This window comes from Ictidomys tridecemlineatus, chromosome 7, assembly GCF_052094955.1.
Source record: "Ictidomys tridecemlineatus isolate mIctTri1 chromosome 7, mIctTri1.hap1, whole genome shotgun sequence".
In the NCBI taxonomy this organism is placed as follows: domain Eukaryota; kingdom Metazoa; phylum Chordata; class Mammalia; order Rodentia; family Sciuridae; genus Ictidomys; species Ictidomys tridecemlineatus.
In genome coordinates, this window is record NC_135483.1 from 128,353,336 (window position 1) to 128,370,224 (window position 16,889).

At 36.4% G+C, this 16,889-nt stretch overlaps 1 protein-coding gene across 5 annotated transcripts in view; it reads right to left on the reverse strand.

Annotated features, from left to right (window-relative positions):
- Ccdc148 (coiled-coil domain containing 148) overlaps window positions 1-16,889 on the reverse strand; it is a 314,744-nt gene that overhangs the window by 153,154 nt on the left and 144,701 nt on the right. For 4 of the 5 annotated variants that reach the window (XM_040294329.2, XM_040294328.2, XM_078017449.1 and 1 more), the window contains 2 exons: window positions 3,327-3,465; window positions 944-1,150 (listed from right to left, as the gene is read on the reverse strand). In XM_040294329.2, coding sequence (XP_040150263.1) covers window positions 944-1,150; window positions 3,327-3,465 — 346 coding nt within the window. The remainder of the gene's footprint in view (window positions 1-943; window positions 1,151-3,326; window positions 3,466-16,889) is intronic. The other variant, XM_040294330.2, reaches the window with a different exon arrangement.

The following is a 16,889-nucleotide window of genomic DNA, read 5'->3' on the forward strand; positions in this document are numbered from 1 at the left end:
TAGGTTCTATGGAGGAAAACTGCTCAGTTCATGGGAAACAGGGAGGGCAAGGGGTAGAGGGAGAGAGGGAGATGCATCCTTTCACAGCATGCCCCTAGGGACCCATCTCTGCCAGCTACACCCCACCTGCCTAAGGTTTCTACCCTGTTAATCCATTCAAACTAAAATAGACTGATTGGGTTACAGCTCTCATAATCTAATCCTTTCATTTCTGAATATTCCTGCATTAACACAGGCACTTTGGGGGGACATCTTAAATCCAGACCATAATAAGGGCCATATCCACATCAGGCTTCCAGGACTCCAGCACTTGTGATGTCAGGATTGTAGCTGCTCCCAACACAGTAACCTCTCATTCTTTCAGTTTGCCACTGTGGTAGGTATTTCCCTGTGAGCATCAAACAGCAGCCCTTAATCCTTCCAACTATCAGGTTCACCCTTTAACTTGGAGCCATTCCAGAGGTCCTCTCACTGGGTCTAAGCAGGAAAAAAGTCACCTCATCCCCCACATTTTGTTGAGGGTTACATACAATCCACCAATCTTCCCCTAACATATTCCTCAGGAAACCTCTTTCCTCTTCCTATTTTGCATATCTCTGATATGAATGAGAAGTCTGAGAGTCTTTGAGCACTAGACAGTTTGTAACTGCACCGCATTTTCATCCCACACCTTACTCTGTTGCCCAGCATCTATAGTTAATGTTAGGTGTCTCCATCGAAATATCCTATTATAGTAATTTCAGATTGAACTTTATGAAATTGTTGATTATTGACTATTTTTGACCTAAAAGAATTGAAAATTAATATGGTCCAAACTAACAGTTTTATTCAGGATAGGCTTTTCAGAGAAACTGAACTTTAGGTTGGATTTGAACAAAAGGAAAAGTGGGTTCTCCAATGAATACCCAGAAAAATACTAAAACAGCTTCTGTGAGCACCTTACCTTAGCTTTCAGATCAGCACACAGGTCTTGTTGCTTTTTTCTGTCCTTAGCCAATATGCTCTCCATTTCATGAGCTGCACAGGCCTCAAGGAGGGTAAGTACTGCCTTCTGTATAAAGTCTTTCCTATTCTTATTCCAATTTTCTATCAAGATCCTTCGCTGCTCCCTAGCAAAGTGATATTGGTCACAGTGTTTCTCATGTTCTACCTGAAAAGATAATAGATGGTGAACTCTTATCATTGTTAAAATGAGCCTATGATGTATGTCATTGTTATAAAAGTGAATAGAATTAATTATAACCAATGATTTTTAAAAACTGGGACAAACATCTAAAGAGTAAACACAGTAACTAAGACTGGCAATTGAGAAAAAGGCATTCGATGTTTACAAGTCCTTTTATAAATCCTTACTTTCCTCATATAGAATGGGTTCAGACCAAGTGGTCTCTAAAGCAACTTTCACTTCTAAGTGGTATGATTCAGTGAGCAAAAAGCAAGACTCCCTCCATATATAATTTTAAATGCACCATTTTTTAAGTCAGTTGTTGGCATCGTTTAAAAATTATATCAAGTCTTTATGACAATGAAAAACATAAGCATAAAAATTGCTACAATAATCCTGAAGATTCAGTTTGCTTTTAATTATCAAAACATTCAGATGTTAGAATGACTAAACTTAATTATAGCAATGACATTTAGCCTTCTCATCCTACATTCTTGAGGGATATGACATTGTCACATTGTAACTAGGGACACTTTTGGCAGTGATTCTCAATCATGGAAAGTATCAGAGTATGGGGTTGGCAGCGGGGTGAAAGGGGGTACACAAAGAGCAGAAAAGAAGAGCCTGAGAGTTTAAAAAACTCCTGCAAGTGATTCTGAAGATCTCATACAAAGGTGTGTTTTCTGAACTAAAGCATCACTGATCTAAATAATTCTTTATTTTTTCAGTACAGACCACACCTTTGACATACTATTTAATTCCTAAGTGGTATGAGAAAAGAAGCCAGCAAGCAGGATAGAGTATGTCCCACCTAAAATAATACTTTAGGTATGGTTAAATAGACACATGATCAAACAGACTATGATCTCACTTAAACCAAGTATCAGCTACCAAAATGTGTTCTGAAAATGTCTTAGCTTTGTTAATAAGGTCAAAAATACATTTAACATCTGTCAAACATTAAGAAGGGAATGGTACACCATGCAGAAACATGGTCTAATCGATCCAATGTAGAATAAAAATGCAAAAATAATCATGTAAATTGTAGAAAAAATATAAAAATCTACAGGTAACAATGGCAGCTGGTCACAGAAGCAAATAAAATTGATTAGGAATAAAAGAAGATATAATTTAGTAAATTAAGAATGTAAAAAAATCCAGAGTTAATTATTTATTATGTAAGAGGTATCTGTTTTAGACCAGAATTTAAACAATTAATTGTTGAAATGTGGTGACAGGGAAAGAATAGGAAGAATGTGGGAAATAGTCACTCTAACTATGTGGACTTTACTTCAGTTTCTTAATGAGAAAATAAGAATAACAATAGTATTACTTTCACCCACTGCTATGTGTGTTAAAAGGAGTTTCCCTAAAACTGATGTACAGTAATTTCTATTCACATGTGAGTATTGCTGTTACTTGCTTAATTTAAAACAATAATAAAAGTACAGAGTATGTGATAATATTTTATAGCATTAAAAATCAAGAGCCTATACATGCTTGTTTACATATAATTTATAAGACAAGTCATTGTAAAATTAATTGATGATATGGTAACTTCTATTTTCTTGTCTTTGTGGGTTTTCCCATGAAAGAATGAAACAATAATTTTCCAATTCCTTCTCATGGAAATTTAAGTCATGTCTTTGAGTTCTGAATTCGGGGTCTGTGTGTTTTCTACCCACATAGAGGAACAGGCAGAGTTGCTGTGATGGGGAAGATACAGGTAAGTCACATCTCTCAGGGTGAGTGTTGGCATCCTTATGACTAGAGGGGCTAAGGTGTGGCAGACTTTGTGGATGCAAGGGCAAGCATTTAACCTTCAGGAAAGATCCAGACGTGGTGGAACCTCTGAGCGTAGGCAGGTACCTGTCTGTAAACCTGAGGATCAAACACTAGCGGAGCAGCCTGGGAGCCATGGTGAAAATTTCTGGGGCAAGTTGCCAGACAGGCCCTCACCTGCTTATGGACCATATAGTTTTGGGGGGAAAAATGACCTGCATAGACTTTTAACCTGTAGTTCAACTATTTTCTATAGAGTAGGAAAAACAATAAATTTTAGATTATTTTTACACACACACACACACACACATACACACACGTGCACACACACATATCTCCATAATCATTGACCCCTAAAACAATTTCAACTTGCACTCACCAAGTCATGCCTAGATTTGTGAGGAAAATATCTTTGTAACATATCGAGATACAGAGTCCTTCTGCCAAAGAGATCTCCAGGATACTGATCTAAAATAGCCTGGTAAATCCAGTGGTCTTCTTCACTTAGTTGGAAGTTTCTGAAAGAAACAAAAATGTGATAATATATAGTTTAGAAATTATGAACTTTAAAGGGATTTCAAATTGCTCAAACTATTAGCAACTAATAATAATTACATAAATGAGGCATTGATTCATTGATTAATTTGTGGTATTGAGTGTTAAACCTAAGGGCACTTTATCACTGAGCTACATTTCCAGCTCTTTTTAAATTGTTTTTGAGACAGGGTCTCACTAAGTTTTCCAGGTTGGCCTAGAACTTGGAATTCTCCTGCTTCAGCCTCCCAAGTTGCAGAGTTTATATGTGCACCCAGCCCAAATGAGGTATTTTTAAAATGTTAGCCAAATTTAATGACTGTGAAAGAAAAGTTTCTAATTTCTAATACATTGGATCCTTCAATGCTTTATTTGGTCTTTCCAAGAGTTCTAGGCATAGTTTGAACAAGTTAAAGAGAAATAATATTTTAAAAAATATTTATTCTATCATGCTTACAGTAATATTTAAAAATGATCAATCAATGAAATAAATATTGGTAAATACATTATTACACATACATATTAAAAAGGATTTTTCTTATTCAACAAAAGTCCTATGTCTAGACAAGATAAATACAAATGTAGACAGATTAATAATTACATAAAGGAAAATAAAGCCAGACTGAGAAAGATACTTATTTAAGATTTGAATTCAAAGGGAAGTCTATATCTTTTACTTTACCCTCTTATCTGCTAGCTTTCTTGGGAAATATTGGTAATGAAAAGATAACAAATGGTGTTGAATTTCAGATCATAAGGAAATCATTTACAAACAGGATCCCTGCACATTGCCTTCTCAATCATGTGTCCACTGTGCTCCAAAATACTTTATTCCTTTCAGAACACTCCTAGGCACTGGCTTAGTTCAATTTCTGTATAAAGTCATAGCAAAGTCCTACTCAAGGTGAAAAGGTTGCATTATCATTCTAAAGTCTAAATTAATGCCTCTTTATATTTTGAGTTTATTTGCATATTATTATCCCTGTTTAATAAATTAGAATAATCAAATTCAGATGCAATCAGAGGGAATATTAATAGCAACAAATATTTTCTTTGATCCACTATGGAAATTTGCCATTGTTTATTTCAATGGTCTTACACTTAAAAGTTAAGTTTGCAATCCAAAAGTTTTTTAATGTCTTTTTTCCCATGAAAAATATTTAACAATTTAAAACAGACTAAAACAACCCTTAAATCAGTGATACTAAGGGGAAACCCACTGTTCTCATATAAGGCTAAGCATTTCTATAAGGCATGCCATCATTCTAGTAAGTAGGAAAAATTGCTTTTCAAAGAAAAAAAATCTTCTCCACCTACTCTATAATGGGATAAAAAAGAGGGTTGGAGATGTTCTTTCAGTAAAAAGAATACTCTACAGTTCCTCAGTATGACATAATAATCTATTGCAAAGAAAGAATTTGAGAGGAATTCATTCATTGAACACAGCAAGTGTTTTGGTTCTGTCAGAATCAGTTCTGCATGTACAGACAGTCAAAGGCTTCTGCAAATAAAGCATTTGAAGCAGGAAAATTAAGCCAGGAGAAAGGTTGCCTGAGTGCACTTAGCATTCCAAACACCCTCAGATTTTCATGGACAATATCTCACGTCCTTTCTCAAGGAGCCCATTTGCACCCACTGTGACATGAATGCATTTTAACAGGAAAGTTAGCCAGATAAATTCTCCAATACTACACCATAAGCAACAGAATAAGAACAGAACTGAAGTCCACATCTTAGTTAATATTTTTAAACTGTCACTGTAATTAAAGGGCCTTGAACATGTTTTGAATTTCTACCTTTGTTTGATTACACATGTTGATGTGTGGGGGTGGTGTGTCCTCTGGAGGAAAATCGACTGAACCTAGGTCCAACAAGTTTCCTGTTCTTTTAAATTGTCATTCATCTATATAATGGAGGCGGTTGGTGCCATGCCCAGATTGCCTTAATTAGCTGGAATTCCCATCACCAACATGCTGTGAGTCTTGGCTGACAACTTATGGGTGAACTACCCTGGGTCCCCTGGGAGCTGCCTCACCCAAGAGGCTACCCTCCTACCTTCTTTTCCAGGCCAAGCACAATCAATGCCTGACACACCAGCCCATTTGCCTCCAGATGTGACCAACTCTGTGACACATTCTCCCTCCAGAGTCTCACTGCAGAAGCCAACAGAAGATCCAGTCTCCACTGAGACTTCCTCCTTGATTCCACATTTCCCCTTTCCTATTCTGCCTCCTTCACAAGCTTCTTCTGAGAGCACCCACCTTCCCCCACAAAAAAGACATTGTCCTAGAAATCTTTGTCTCAGTTTTGTTTCTATAGAATTCAGTCTAAGATAATCTACAATCTTACCCATAATTTTCCAAAAGAGTTAAAATCCTTTGGTAAATGAAGAAGTACTTTCAAACTAATTGCTTTGATGATCTCTCCTACTGAATGGTGGTACAAGATTGTGGCTGTCCTCAAAGAAAAAAATGCAATAGCAAACATTTACAAAGTGCTTTTCATATAAAAGCACACATTAAGCAGTGTACATTGCTATAAATAAATATAGCAGCAGGAGAATATGTGCAAATTTGAGTGCAGGAGACTCAGTGCATTTTTGTACGTTGTGTGAATGTATTAATTAGGTGCCATTTTTGTGCAACATTAAAAACCACTTAAACATACGAAATGACTATTAAACATTAAAACCAGATAATTCAAACCAAAATATGCCATGAACAGGGATGACATCCATTTTGACCTCCTTGTTGATTTGAGAAGCCTCATATCCCAACAGCTTTTTCTAGTTACCACAATTACGCAAATTGTAAGACATTTTTCAGTACATGTAGAATAAAAATGAAAAACATGCTGAAAGAAAATGACATATAAATACTCAACAATATTATTATTTTTAGAGTCGTTCCCAGAGCTGCAGGCTTAAATCTTGAGGCAAATATTTACATGGGCAATAATAATGGCAGAGCCGTGCATTTCCATTAGAATGCTGCTTATAAAGGAGGGAAAAACTCCCATCATTACATATATCCACTCCACATACTGAGACTTTGCACAGTAAAAATCCAAGAGAAATACTCATACACACAGCCTCTTCACAAAACGAAGCAGCCATTTTCTAGAAACATGGACTTTTAGTCTCTAACATAAAATCATATTCAATTTCTAAATTTAAATCTGGACACTTATTTTTCTGATCAATTCTTCTTTTCTTTTGGACAGAGAAGTCTGTATAAAATAACTTAGACCTAGGTTAGCTTTTATAGACCCAGGTTAGCTTTTATTTCCCAAAGTTCTTGTTGAATTTAACTCTTTTGTTAGTAATTATGATAATAAACTAGCTAAATTCCACAGATAGTAAAAAATAGAATCTAACCCCTCATCTATATTCTAAATTTGAAAAATGAACATAATTTTTTAAAGAAAAGAATTATCCTAAATTTTACAATTAAAACTATTTAGCAGTTATCTGTAATTTCTATTTCTTTTGGTCCATCCAAATTTTCTAAGTGCTTTTTAATTTTTATCTTTATCATAAAACACCAAGATTCTACTCTTTTCAGGCTTGTTGAGCACTTCAAATACTACAAGAAATTTTAGTCTGCAGAAGGGTAAGGCATTTACTACCCAGTCCCCACTAAGCCTCCCATCCCCAAATACTGAAGTCCACAGATACCATTGCACTATGATTTTCCAGGAAGTGAGACAAAACAGGTAATTCAGAAAAAAAAGGACAACCAGACTGATCATCTCTATAATTCTGCCTATTTGAGCCACTGCAAAAGGCCTAAATTGACTCCCAACTTAGCTACTAATTTTTACCATAGTCACATTTAAACCACTTTCCTTGGGTACTGGTCTCACAGCATCAAAAAACATTTGGAGGCAGACATGGAGCAAGAATAACAAAAAAAAATATTTACAGGTACTTTAATGACAGAAACAAATCTATAAACTAAGCCTTGTGTTTATAAACTACCTGAGAGCTGTTTATATTTTCTTCATGGGAAGGGAGCTTTCCAAGCAAAATGACAATTAGTGCCTTTGAAAGCTAGATGATGCAGTCATCAGCATCTTTGGACTGCCTGACTGGGAAATGGACACAATAAATCTGGCCTAAAGGAAAACTTATCTCTTAAAGTGTAACAATGTCAGGGGACACCAAGTGCTCCTCCACTAAATAACAAGATTGCAGAGAGTCACCAGTGGATTAATGTGGATGAAAGGTAATCCTGTCCCAATCCCTTTGTCTGGCTGCATCAGGTCTGATCCTGTGGAAAACACAACTCTACTTCACTTTTTAATATTGCCTTTCCAAAATAGACCCATCAAAACACTCAGTCTATTTAGTCTAATTAGTGAAATTGTCTCCTCACCCACCAACCACCCTATCCCATTCCCACTGCCTAAATGCACATCTTTGATTTTCAATCTGGTTTATAGGGGAGATTCTGGTCCCATACCCATTTCTAACCAACAAAATATGCTCCTGAAATTTCTTGGGTGTGTACATTCTCTTCCTAGGAGATCCATTCCCGTTTAGAAGTTCTCACCTCCAGGGTTCCTGGGTTCTACCTAATCTAGTGGTTCAGCTAGGAGCTGACAACCACATTAAAGTGGACTGTAGGGGGCATGGTCGAAATTCATTGAATTGAAAAATAAAAAATAATAGTGACCCATAAGGCAAAGCCAGAGCTTGTACCAGCGTCCAAATCCTCATTCTTCTGAGAGGTGACAGGAAGGAGAAAATATGGCATGGTTCTAAAAGTGATAGCTCCAAAATCTCTTATAGGAAGGTTTAGGAATGGGAATTTGACCAAAACAAGATTGCTAAGTGATTAATTTGGTGCAGACATCCATTTACATTTACATCCATTTACATCTATTCCCATTCCTCTAGCTAGTGTTTTTGTAAGTGCATGGACAAAAAAATCCAATATGGACAATAAAATGTAAAGTCAGTCTTCCAAGGAAAAGGATTCTAAGCTTTTGAAAGGAGCTACAAGAGGAAAGTTTCTTTGTGGTTGTGGATGTCAGATGCTATGTGGAACTGCTGTAGTCATCTGTTTATAAATCATATAACCAGCAAGAAGTCAGGGCAAGATAATGCCAGAAAAAAATAAGCCTATTATTCTTGGGCTTTCCTACCTCCAGACATCTTGCTAAATAAGGAATTGTTTTATTATTTAAGTCATTGTAAATTTGGTTAGGGATTTTCTTACAGCTAAAGATATTCTAATTGACAATTAACACAAGAAAGAAAAATTGCTTATTAAATGTACCATCCTAATATTGTTTTGGAAGGAAAATACCAGAAATGGATGTAAATATGAAAGAGAAGCAGAGCTAATTTGGCAAGATACCAGCATCTAGAGTACTAAATAAACATTCCTCAACTGATTTGGGGCAGAAAAATTTTTAACACTAATGGCCATTTTTAAGGCAAAACAAAAATGCCTCTAACTCAAATGAATAGAATCAGTGAAAACAAGATTATCTATGAATACATTATTTGCTCTATTTTTTTTTGTACCAGGGTTTGAAACCATGGATGCTTAACCGCTTAGCCTCATCCCTAGCTCTTTCTTTCTTTTCTTTTCTTTTTCTTTTTCTTTCTTTCTTTTTTTTTTAACCAGGGATTGAACCCAGGGGCATTTGACCACTGAACCACATCCCTAGCCCTATTTTATATTTTATTTAGAGACAGGGTCTCACTGAGTTGCTAAGCACCTCACTATTGCTGAGGCTGGCTTTGAACTAGCAATCCTCCTGCCTCAGCATGCGGAGCTGCTGGGATTACAGGCATGCACTATTGTGCCTGGCTATCCCTAGGACTTTTTGTGTTTTATTTGAGACAGGTCTTGCTAAATTGCTTAGGGCCTCACTAAATTGCTAAGGCTGGCTTTAAACGTACAAGCTCCTGGGATTATAGGCATGCACCACTGCTCTAGGCTTGTTCTATTTTTTTTTTTAAGTCCTTATATTGAGCCAAAATCTTTCCCCAAGTTACCATTTTATTCTTCACTTTTAAGGGGCACAAACATGTTTAAGTGCAGCAAAGTTTAATTGAATGAAGTGATTTTATATAGTTATTCTAACCAATTTTCCAGGTCCAAAGCAAGAATAATAAAACAGGCCTATTCTTGTGGGATTATATGAATAAAAATTTAATTAACCATAATCAAGGCTTTGGAAATTCAAATCACCAGATAAAAATGTTATAATATAACTTCAAATAAACTGTCAGTAATCATTAAGAAATTGTAAGAATAGATTGAAATATTAATCATTCTTTTTCTCGGTTTTATTTTTTTAGATGTTAACAATGTTCAACTTTATGTTCTTTTATAAGCATTGATATGGCAAATAAACATAAATTTGTGAATGCAGTAATTATAATTTCTTACATTACAGGTCCCACATAGTGTCAGTTCTAATGATTATGACTTCTTCAAAGGATTCTATCTTATCACAGTTAGACTTCAAGGTGTAAGTAGTATAGAAAACTTGTGATGTACAATTGACTTGATTATATAAAATACATGTTATAATTACTCTTGTCAAAGTTTTACAATCTTTACCATAGTGATTTTTTCTTATATTTGCTTACAGATATACATATTTTATTTTAATAACAAATTCAAATTATTATTCATGTTAAAGTAATAAGTGTCAACTGTTCTGGACACAAATCTGTCAAGCTGTGGTTTCCATTCCTTCCAATCGATTTTCTCAAGATAAATTTGAAAAATGTAAACTTTCCATAAATAACTTTCACCCTTCCATCCTATAAAACTCAGAATTTTCAGTTCTTTGAAATACTAAAAATGTAGCCTCCATAATCACCATTATACTCGACTGTAGCTGAAACAAATGTATTAAGAACACAAGTGTGACATACACTCTCATTCCCAGAAAGCAGTGTTCTTGGCCACCCACCCTTGGCCTTGGGAAGCAATCGGAAGCCACCCCTGGACACTGACTCAAAAGCTTAAAATAATTTTTGTAGCCTTAAGACACTAAAAAATTTTGTTTGTGGGCCCATTGGTGAGATCTGTCCTTTGTGAGACACTCAGATACTGACAACACCTGGATTTGCTACCAGGCATGGTGTATTACACCCACCTGGGCCCACTGAGGTGGCACCACCCCCATAAGACCTATAGAAACTGATGGGAACCCCAAACCTGTAGCTGGAAATACTGCACTTTGAGCTGCCAGAAAATCTACCCCACTTAAGAGTTACATCTCAACTGGCCGAACAAAATTTGGAAAATACCACAACCTCTGCAACCCAGGGCACTAAAATACCACCACATCTCAATGTTGATTAGCGCTGAAGAAGCTACATGGACATTACACAAAAGAATCTATCTGGAACACAGTCTGTCCAACCAACACTCCAGGACACATGCCCAGGAGAAATACATTTATTAAAAAAAAACTACCATATACACTTGGTTGAGGCAACTGAATTGCCAGATGTACAAATATCAACATACAGACACCAGAATCATGAAAAAAGTTAACATGATATGCCTTTTAAGGAGACAGTAACTCTCTAGCAATATACCTAAAAGAAAAGGAAATGAATGAACTGTCTGAAAAAAAATTTTTTGGAGTAATTTTAAGCAAATTTAATAAGATATAGGAAAATATAGATAGAAAAATTTAAAAATTAAGAAGGCAATTTATGACAAGAAGGGGAAATCCAGCAAAGAATAGAAATCATAATAAAAAAAACCAATCAGAAATATTGGAGCTAAAGATTTAATAAGTGAATATTTGAAATGCAGTGGAGTACCTCAATAGCAAAACAGATCAGGTAGAAGAAAGAATGTCTGAGATTAAAAACAGATCTTTTGAAATAGCCATGTCAAACTTAAAGAAAAAAAAGGAAAAAATTACCAAGAATGAAGAAATCTTTTGAGTTATGGGACACCAATAAATGAGAAAGCCTTGTATTATGGGTATTCTGGAAAGAGAAGAGAAAGTAAAAGTCATAGAAAACGTATTCAACAAGATAATAGCTAATTTTTTTTTCTAAAATTTGAGAAAGATACAGACAACCAGGTCCAGGAGGTTCAAAGAGTCCCCAATGAATTGGACCAAAAAGGATCCTCTATGAGGCTTATTATAGACTGTCAAAAGACAAGACAAAGAAAAAGTTATAGGGCTGGGAATGTGGCTCAGGCGGTAGCGCGCTCGTCTGGCATGCGTGCAGCCCGGGTTTGATCCTCAGCACCACATACCAACAAAGATGTTGTGTCCACCGAGAACTAAAAAATAAATTAAAAAAAAGAAAAAGTTATAAAAACAAGAGAAAATTATCAAATCACATGTAAAACAATCCTCATTTAGACTAACAGCAGACTTCCCAGTACAAACTAGCAGGAGGGAATGCAATGATATAGTCAAAGTTCTAAAAAACAACCAAACAAAAAATTACCAACCAAGAATAATATACCCAGAGAAGCTACACTTCAGAAATTAAGGAGAAATAAAGTCTTTCCAAGGTAAGGGAAAACTGAGGAAATTCACCACCATGCAATTGACCCTACAGAAAATGCTCTAAAGATGGTGAATTGAAGGAAGGGCACACTTTCCATTTGCTCAGTGGTTCAAGACTCAAGCAAGAGGAGTATTGCTTCTCAGTGAGGTGAGTGACCGCGTGAATTCACTGAAATTTAATACTAGACAGTAAAATAAGCATAAAGGCACAGAAATTCAGGAGCTTTGAACATAGAACAAAAAATAATACATTAGAGACACAACAGCTTTGCCTCCAGGGGCAGCATTAGTGCCACTGGTTCCCTATAGAGGAGAGGGATAAACACAGGCAGAAAGAAAGAAAAGCACTGTGAATATATTTGGCACAGGAGAACCTGAGGAACAAAGGGGAAGGCTGATCTGATCTGACTCACAGACAGTGTGGCAAGCTCATGATTGAAAAGTGCTCTGAATCTCCAACTAGCAATGGAGAGTTGAGGCAGAAACCATTTGCAAGTGGACTTGGGGCAGCTTGCAACTGTGGAAACTATGGAGTTTATAAAAACTATTGCAATACTTTCCTAGTAAATACTTGCCGTGGGGTCCAGAGTGTGCCTGGCCCAGTGTGACTGAAATAAGCCCAAAGAGGATTGTGTCTAAGGGGATCTAGGCTGGGGATACTAAGGAGATAGAGGCTTAAATTCTTTTTATTTCTAGTAGCTTATGCAACCAGCTGGGGAGAGGCCAGAAACTGCAGGCACTCCAAATCCAAACCTTGAAAGTCCACATCCACAATATGAGACCTGCAGAAGAATAGTTCCCCCAAGCTATCAGTGGAATTTTGGAGAGGTCTCTGAGATCAAGATCTCCTGCAGACATTGCATCTTCCCTGTAATAGGGGATGTGGATCTAATTTCTCTGGAGTAAATACTACTGGACAAAATTCCAAAGTTTGCTTAGGACTAAACCCCAACCACTGGAACTTCCCATTTAGATCTCTACATCAGTCCCACTCTAGGAGTACATCAACCTAGTCTGTACAGACAAAATTCTAACTGTCCCCCAGTCTATCCTACCTTATACTGTGAGACAGAAAGCTGAGAGTTACTACAATCAGATCTGGTTCCAGGCCACACCAGATTGCAACTTGGTGGGAAACAGAAAGAGGTCAGATTTAGGAATCCTAGCCCTCGAAGGTACATAACTCAAAATGAAACAGAAAGAAGGGCACCACAGGTAGGCAATAAACATCCATCCTGCCAACAGTTTTGGCCAGGTCAGTGGCAACAAGCCTTCATCTTTCACTAAGAATATTTTCCTATTGTTTTCTCTCTTTTCTTCCTTTTCCACTGTGTATATGTGTATGTTCTTGCTGTGCTGATAGGTTTGAGGATATATATACACATATTTATATTTATATAGTTTTTTAAAATTTTTATCATTTTTCTTTCACATGTTTGTTATTTAACCTTGTTTTGACTATGGAGGGATAGGGTCTTTTGCAGGTTTGTTTTGGTTTTATTTTTTATTTGTTTGTTCTTACCTTTATTTTGTTCCTCTTATTACTCCTTTCCTTTCTTTCCCCTCTAATAGTCAAATACTCGTGTTCTCTCTTCCCCTATTTTATCATTTTTCATTATTTTTTTACACATTCTTGTTTATAGGTATCATCTGCTACCTCTTTCCTGTTTCCTTTGTTCACTTTTTAAATACTTTAAACTTTCTCTTGCCTTTATACCACATTTCCTTTTCACTTAATAAACCATAACTTGGGCTGGGGATATAGCTTAGTTGGTAGAGTGCTTGCCTCACATGTACAAGGCCCTGGGTTCAATCCTCAGCACCTCACACAAAATAATAATAATAATAATAATAATAATAATAATAATAATAACAATAATAATAGTAATAATAACTGTAACTTTACCCTTTTAGTTTATATAATTTCTGCCCCCAACCGTTGTTGTTGTGGTTGTTTTAATATGGTCGATGGCACAGTTGACACCTACTGGTTTAATGCTAGATCTAGTATACAGCTGTTTATTATTGTTGCTGATGTTAAGTGCTGACTACCCCATTTCTCTTTGTGTGACATTAAGTGTTATAGATGTCCTTTAAGCATTGGACATTTATTTTAAGGCTGTATATTGGTTGCTACTATTGTACTATTATTGTTATTGCTTACTCCTGCTTTTACTAAAATGTGCTGGGAGATGATCAGGATACGACAAGTGCACAGAATACAGACCCTACTCCTATACTATGCCCACAATTCAGCCAAGTGACAGCAAACTTTGTTCCACAGACAAACCACAAACTAGTCACACTGAAGCTCCAACATTACTTTAACATATTAAATGCAGGAGAGGGGGGCAAGAAGATTCAAGATGGCAGATAGGAGGAAGGCTGTATTTTCACTTGTTCCTTGGCTTGGGATGCAAGCATCAGGAATATTGCGTCTCAGTGGGTGGATGAAAAAGGGAATTCACTAAAATACAATATGAGACTGTCAGAGTCTCTTGAGACTCAGAAATCTGGGTACATTGAACAAAGGACAAGAAAGAGTACACTGGAGCCAGACTGGTTGTGGCAGCAACGGTGGTGCCAGTTTACTGCAGAGGGTAGGGATAACACAAATAGAGAGACACAATGGACAACTTTGGCACAGAAAACCCTGTAGAACAGAAAAGCAGTCTGAACTTAGCTGAACCAAAAGCTGCAGAGTGATTTGGTGTTTTAAAAGTGCTCTGTGTATCTCAACAGGAAAAGTAGAAAGCTAGGGCACAGAGCCATGTTGAGGAGGACACACTAGAGCTGGCTGTTACGGGAGCCCAGAAGATCATAGCAAATACTGCTATATTATCCCAGCAAGAACTTTCAGTGTGGCCTTATGTGTCCTTAGCAGAATAAGATTGAAATAGGCACAGAGAAGGTATTACCAGTAGAATTCAAGTCAGAAATATGAGGTAAGCAATTTGCTTTCCCTTTGATTCTGGTGACTCACATGATCAGTGAAAGAGGGTCAGGGAATAGCTGAGTGTGATTACAATCAGGGATTGAGCCTGGGAAGGCTATGTTCATAGGTGATGGAGCACGTGAGATTTGTAGAGGTTCTTTTCCCAGGCCTGTGAGTACAATTCTGAAGAAGTTCTTGAGATCAAGGCTCCCAGCAGAGACTAGAATCTGCCCAGCCCTAGGGGTATGTGGACCTAATCTCTCTAGAGCAGATACCACCCAACAAGTCCTTAAGCCCCAATTAGAGCTGAGTACCAGTCATTGGAACTCCCTACTTAGAACTCTACAGTTGTATCAATCTGGCCTGTCCTTCTTAAACTGGTGAGAAGAGAAGCTGAAAGCTGTTTCAATAAGCTTAGGTTTTAGGTTACTCCACCAGCATCTTAGTGAGCAACACAAGCAGCTTTTGCTCTCTCTGAGAAGCACATAGTCCAAGAAGAAATGGAAAGGGCAGTCAGGCATAGATAATGATCATTAATACTTGTTGACAGTGTTGACCACCTCAATTGAGACCATTCTTTCATTTCCCATAAGAAATCTTTTCCTGTTTTCCTAGATATATAGGTATACAAATATAGAAAAACACATATTTCTTTTATCTCATTTTTAGGATTTTTCATGATTGTTGTTTTTCTGTGACTTGTTTTTTGAGGGTGAGTATTTTGTTCATTTTTGTATTTTTTAAAATTTTTGTTTTTCTTTTTCTCCTGCTAATAGCCAAATTCTGATATTTTCTCTCTCTACTTACTTTATTTCTTTTACCAATTTTTGTCCTCCTTTCTAGCAATCACTTGCTACTTCTATTCTGTTTTCTTGGTTTACATTTTGAACATCCTAAACTTTCTTTTATCTTATTATCATCTTTTATTTTGACTTAATGAATTGTACTTTTACTATCTTTCAGAACTATTTGGTTTGTACAAATATTGTCCCAGCTGTTCATGTTGTTGTAGTTATTAGTACTGTGTGTGGTATAGTTGATGCCTCCTGTTTATTTTAATGCCAAAAGTAGTTAATGTCTATTCATTATGTTTGCTATTAGCAATTGCTACTCCGCCATTTTTTATTTTGTGGTAATTAGTATTCTAGATATCATAGTAGGCACTGGGGATTTATTTTAATGCTATATATTATGTGTTTCTGTAGTTGCTGTTATTTGTTTCACTGTTTTCTATGGGATGCTGTGAATCTCCTAGGACACCACAAGTTTACAGGGTAGAGACTTGACTGCTGAGGTAATCCCAGCCTACAAACACCACATATTGCTCCACACACAAACTAGCCTTGCTCAAACTTCTATGATAATTTAATACAAACTAGTGACCAAGTCACAAGAAGGAATAGCTATGGGACATCTACTTCTGCAGCAAAAACAGAGGAAATTAACATAAAGATTATGGAAACCATACCTATAATGGGTCTCAATCTAGATTGTTCCCATACCCATTTAGAATGTATAGTTATTAAGTCAGAAGAGCAATCATGCAGGTGTAAACCACAAATACTGCTACTTACAGCACAATTACCAGATTTAGAAGAAGGACCCACATCTTCTGAGACCATTAGGAAAAGTAGAACAGGTCTGACTGCCCTTCTTTCCATTTCTTCTTGGAATATGTATCCCTTAAAGAGAGCAAGGGCTGTTTGTGTTGCTCATTAAGATGCTAACTGGAGTAATCTAAAACTAAAGCTTGTTGAAATAGCTTTCAACCTCTCTTCTCACCAGTATAAGTAGGAGAGAATGGTAAAAGTGAAGAAATTTGGAGATTCAGACATAATATATATTTGAAAATATATTAATCCTCACCAAAGAATGAGAAGGGAACCTATACTACAAAACCTACTTGGAAATACATTGAAAATCCACAACCTCATATCTACTAGAATGTTTTGGCAAGAGAAG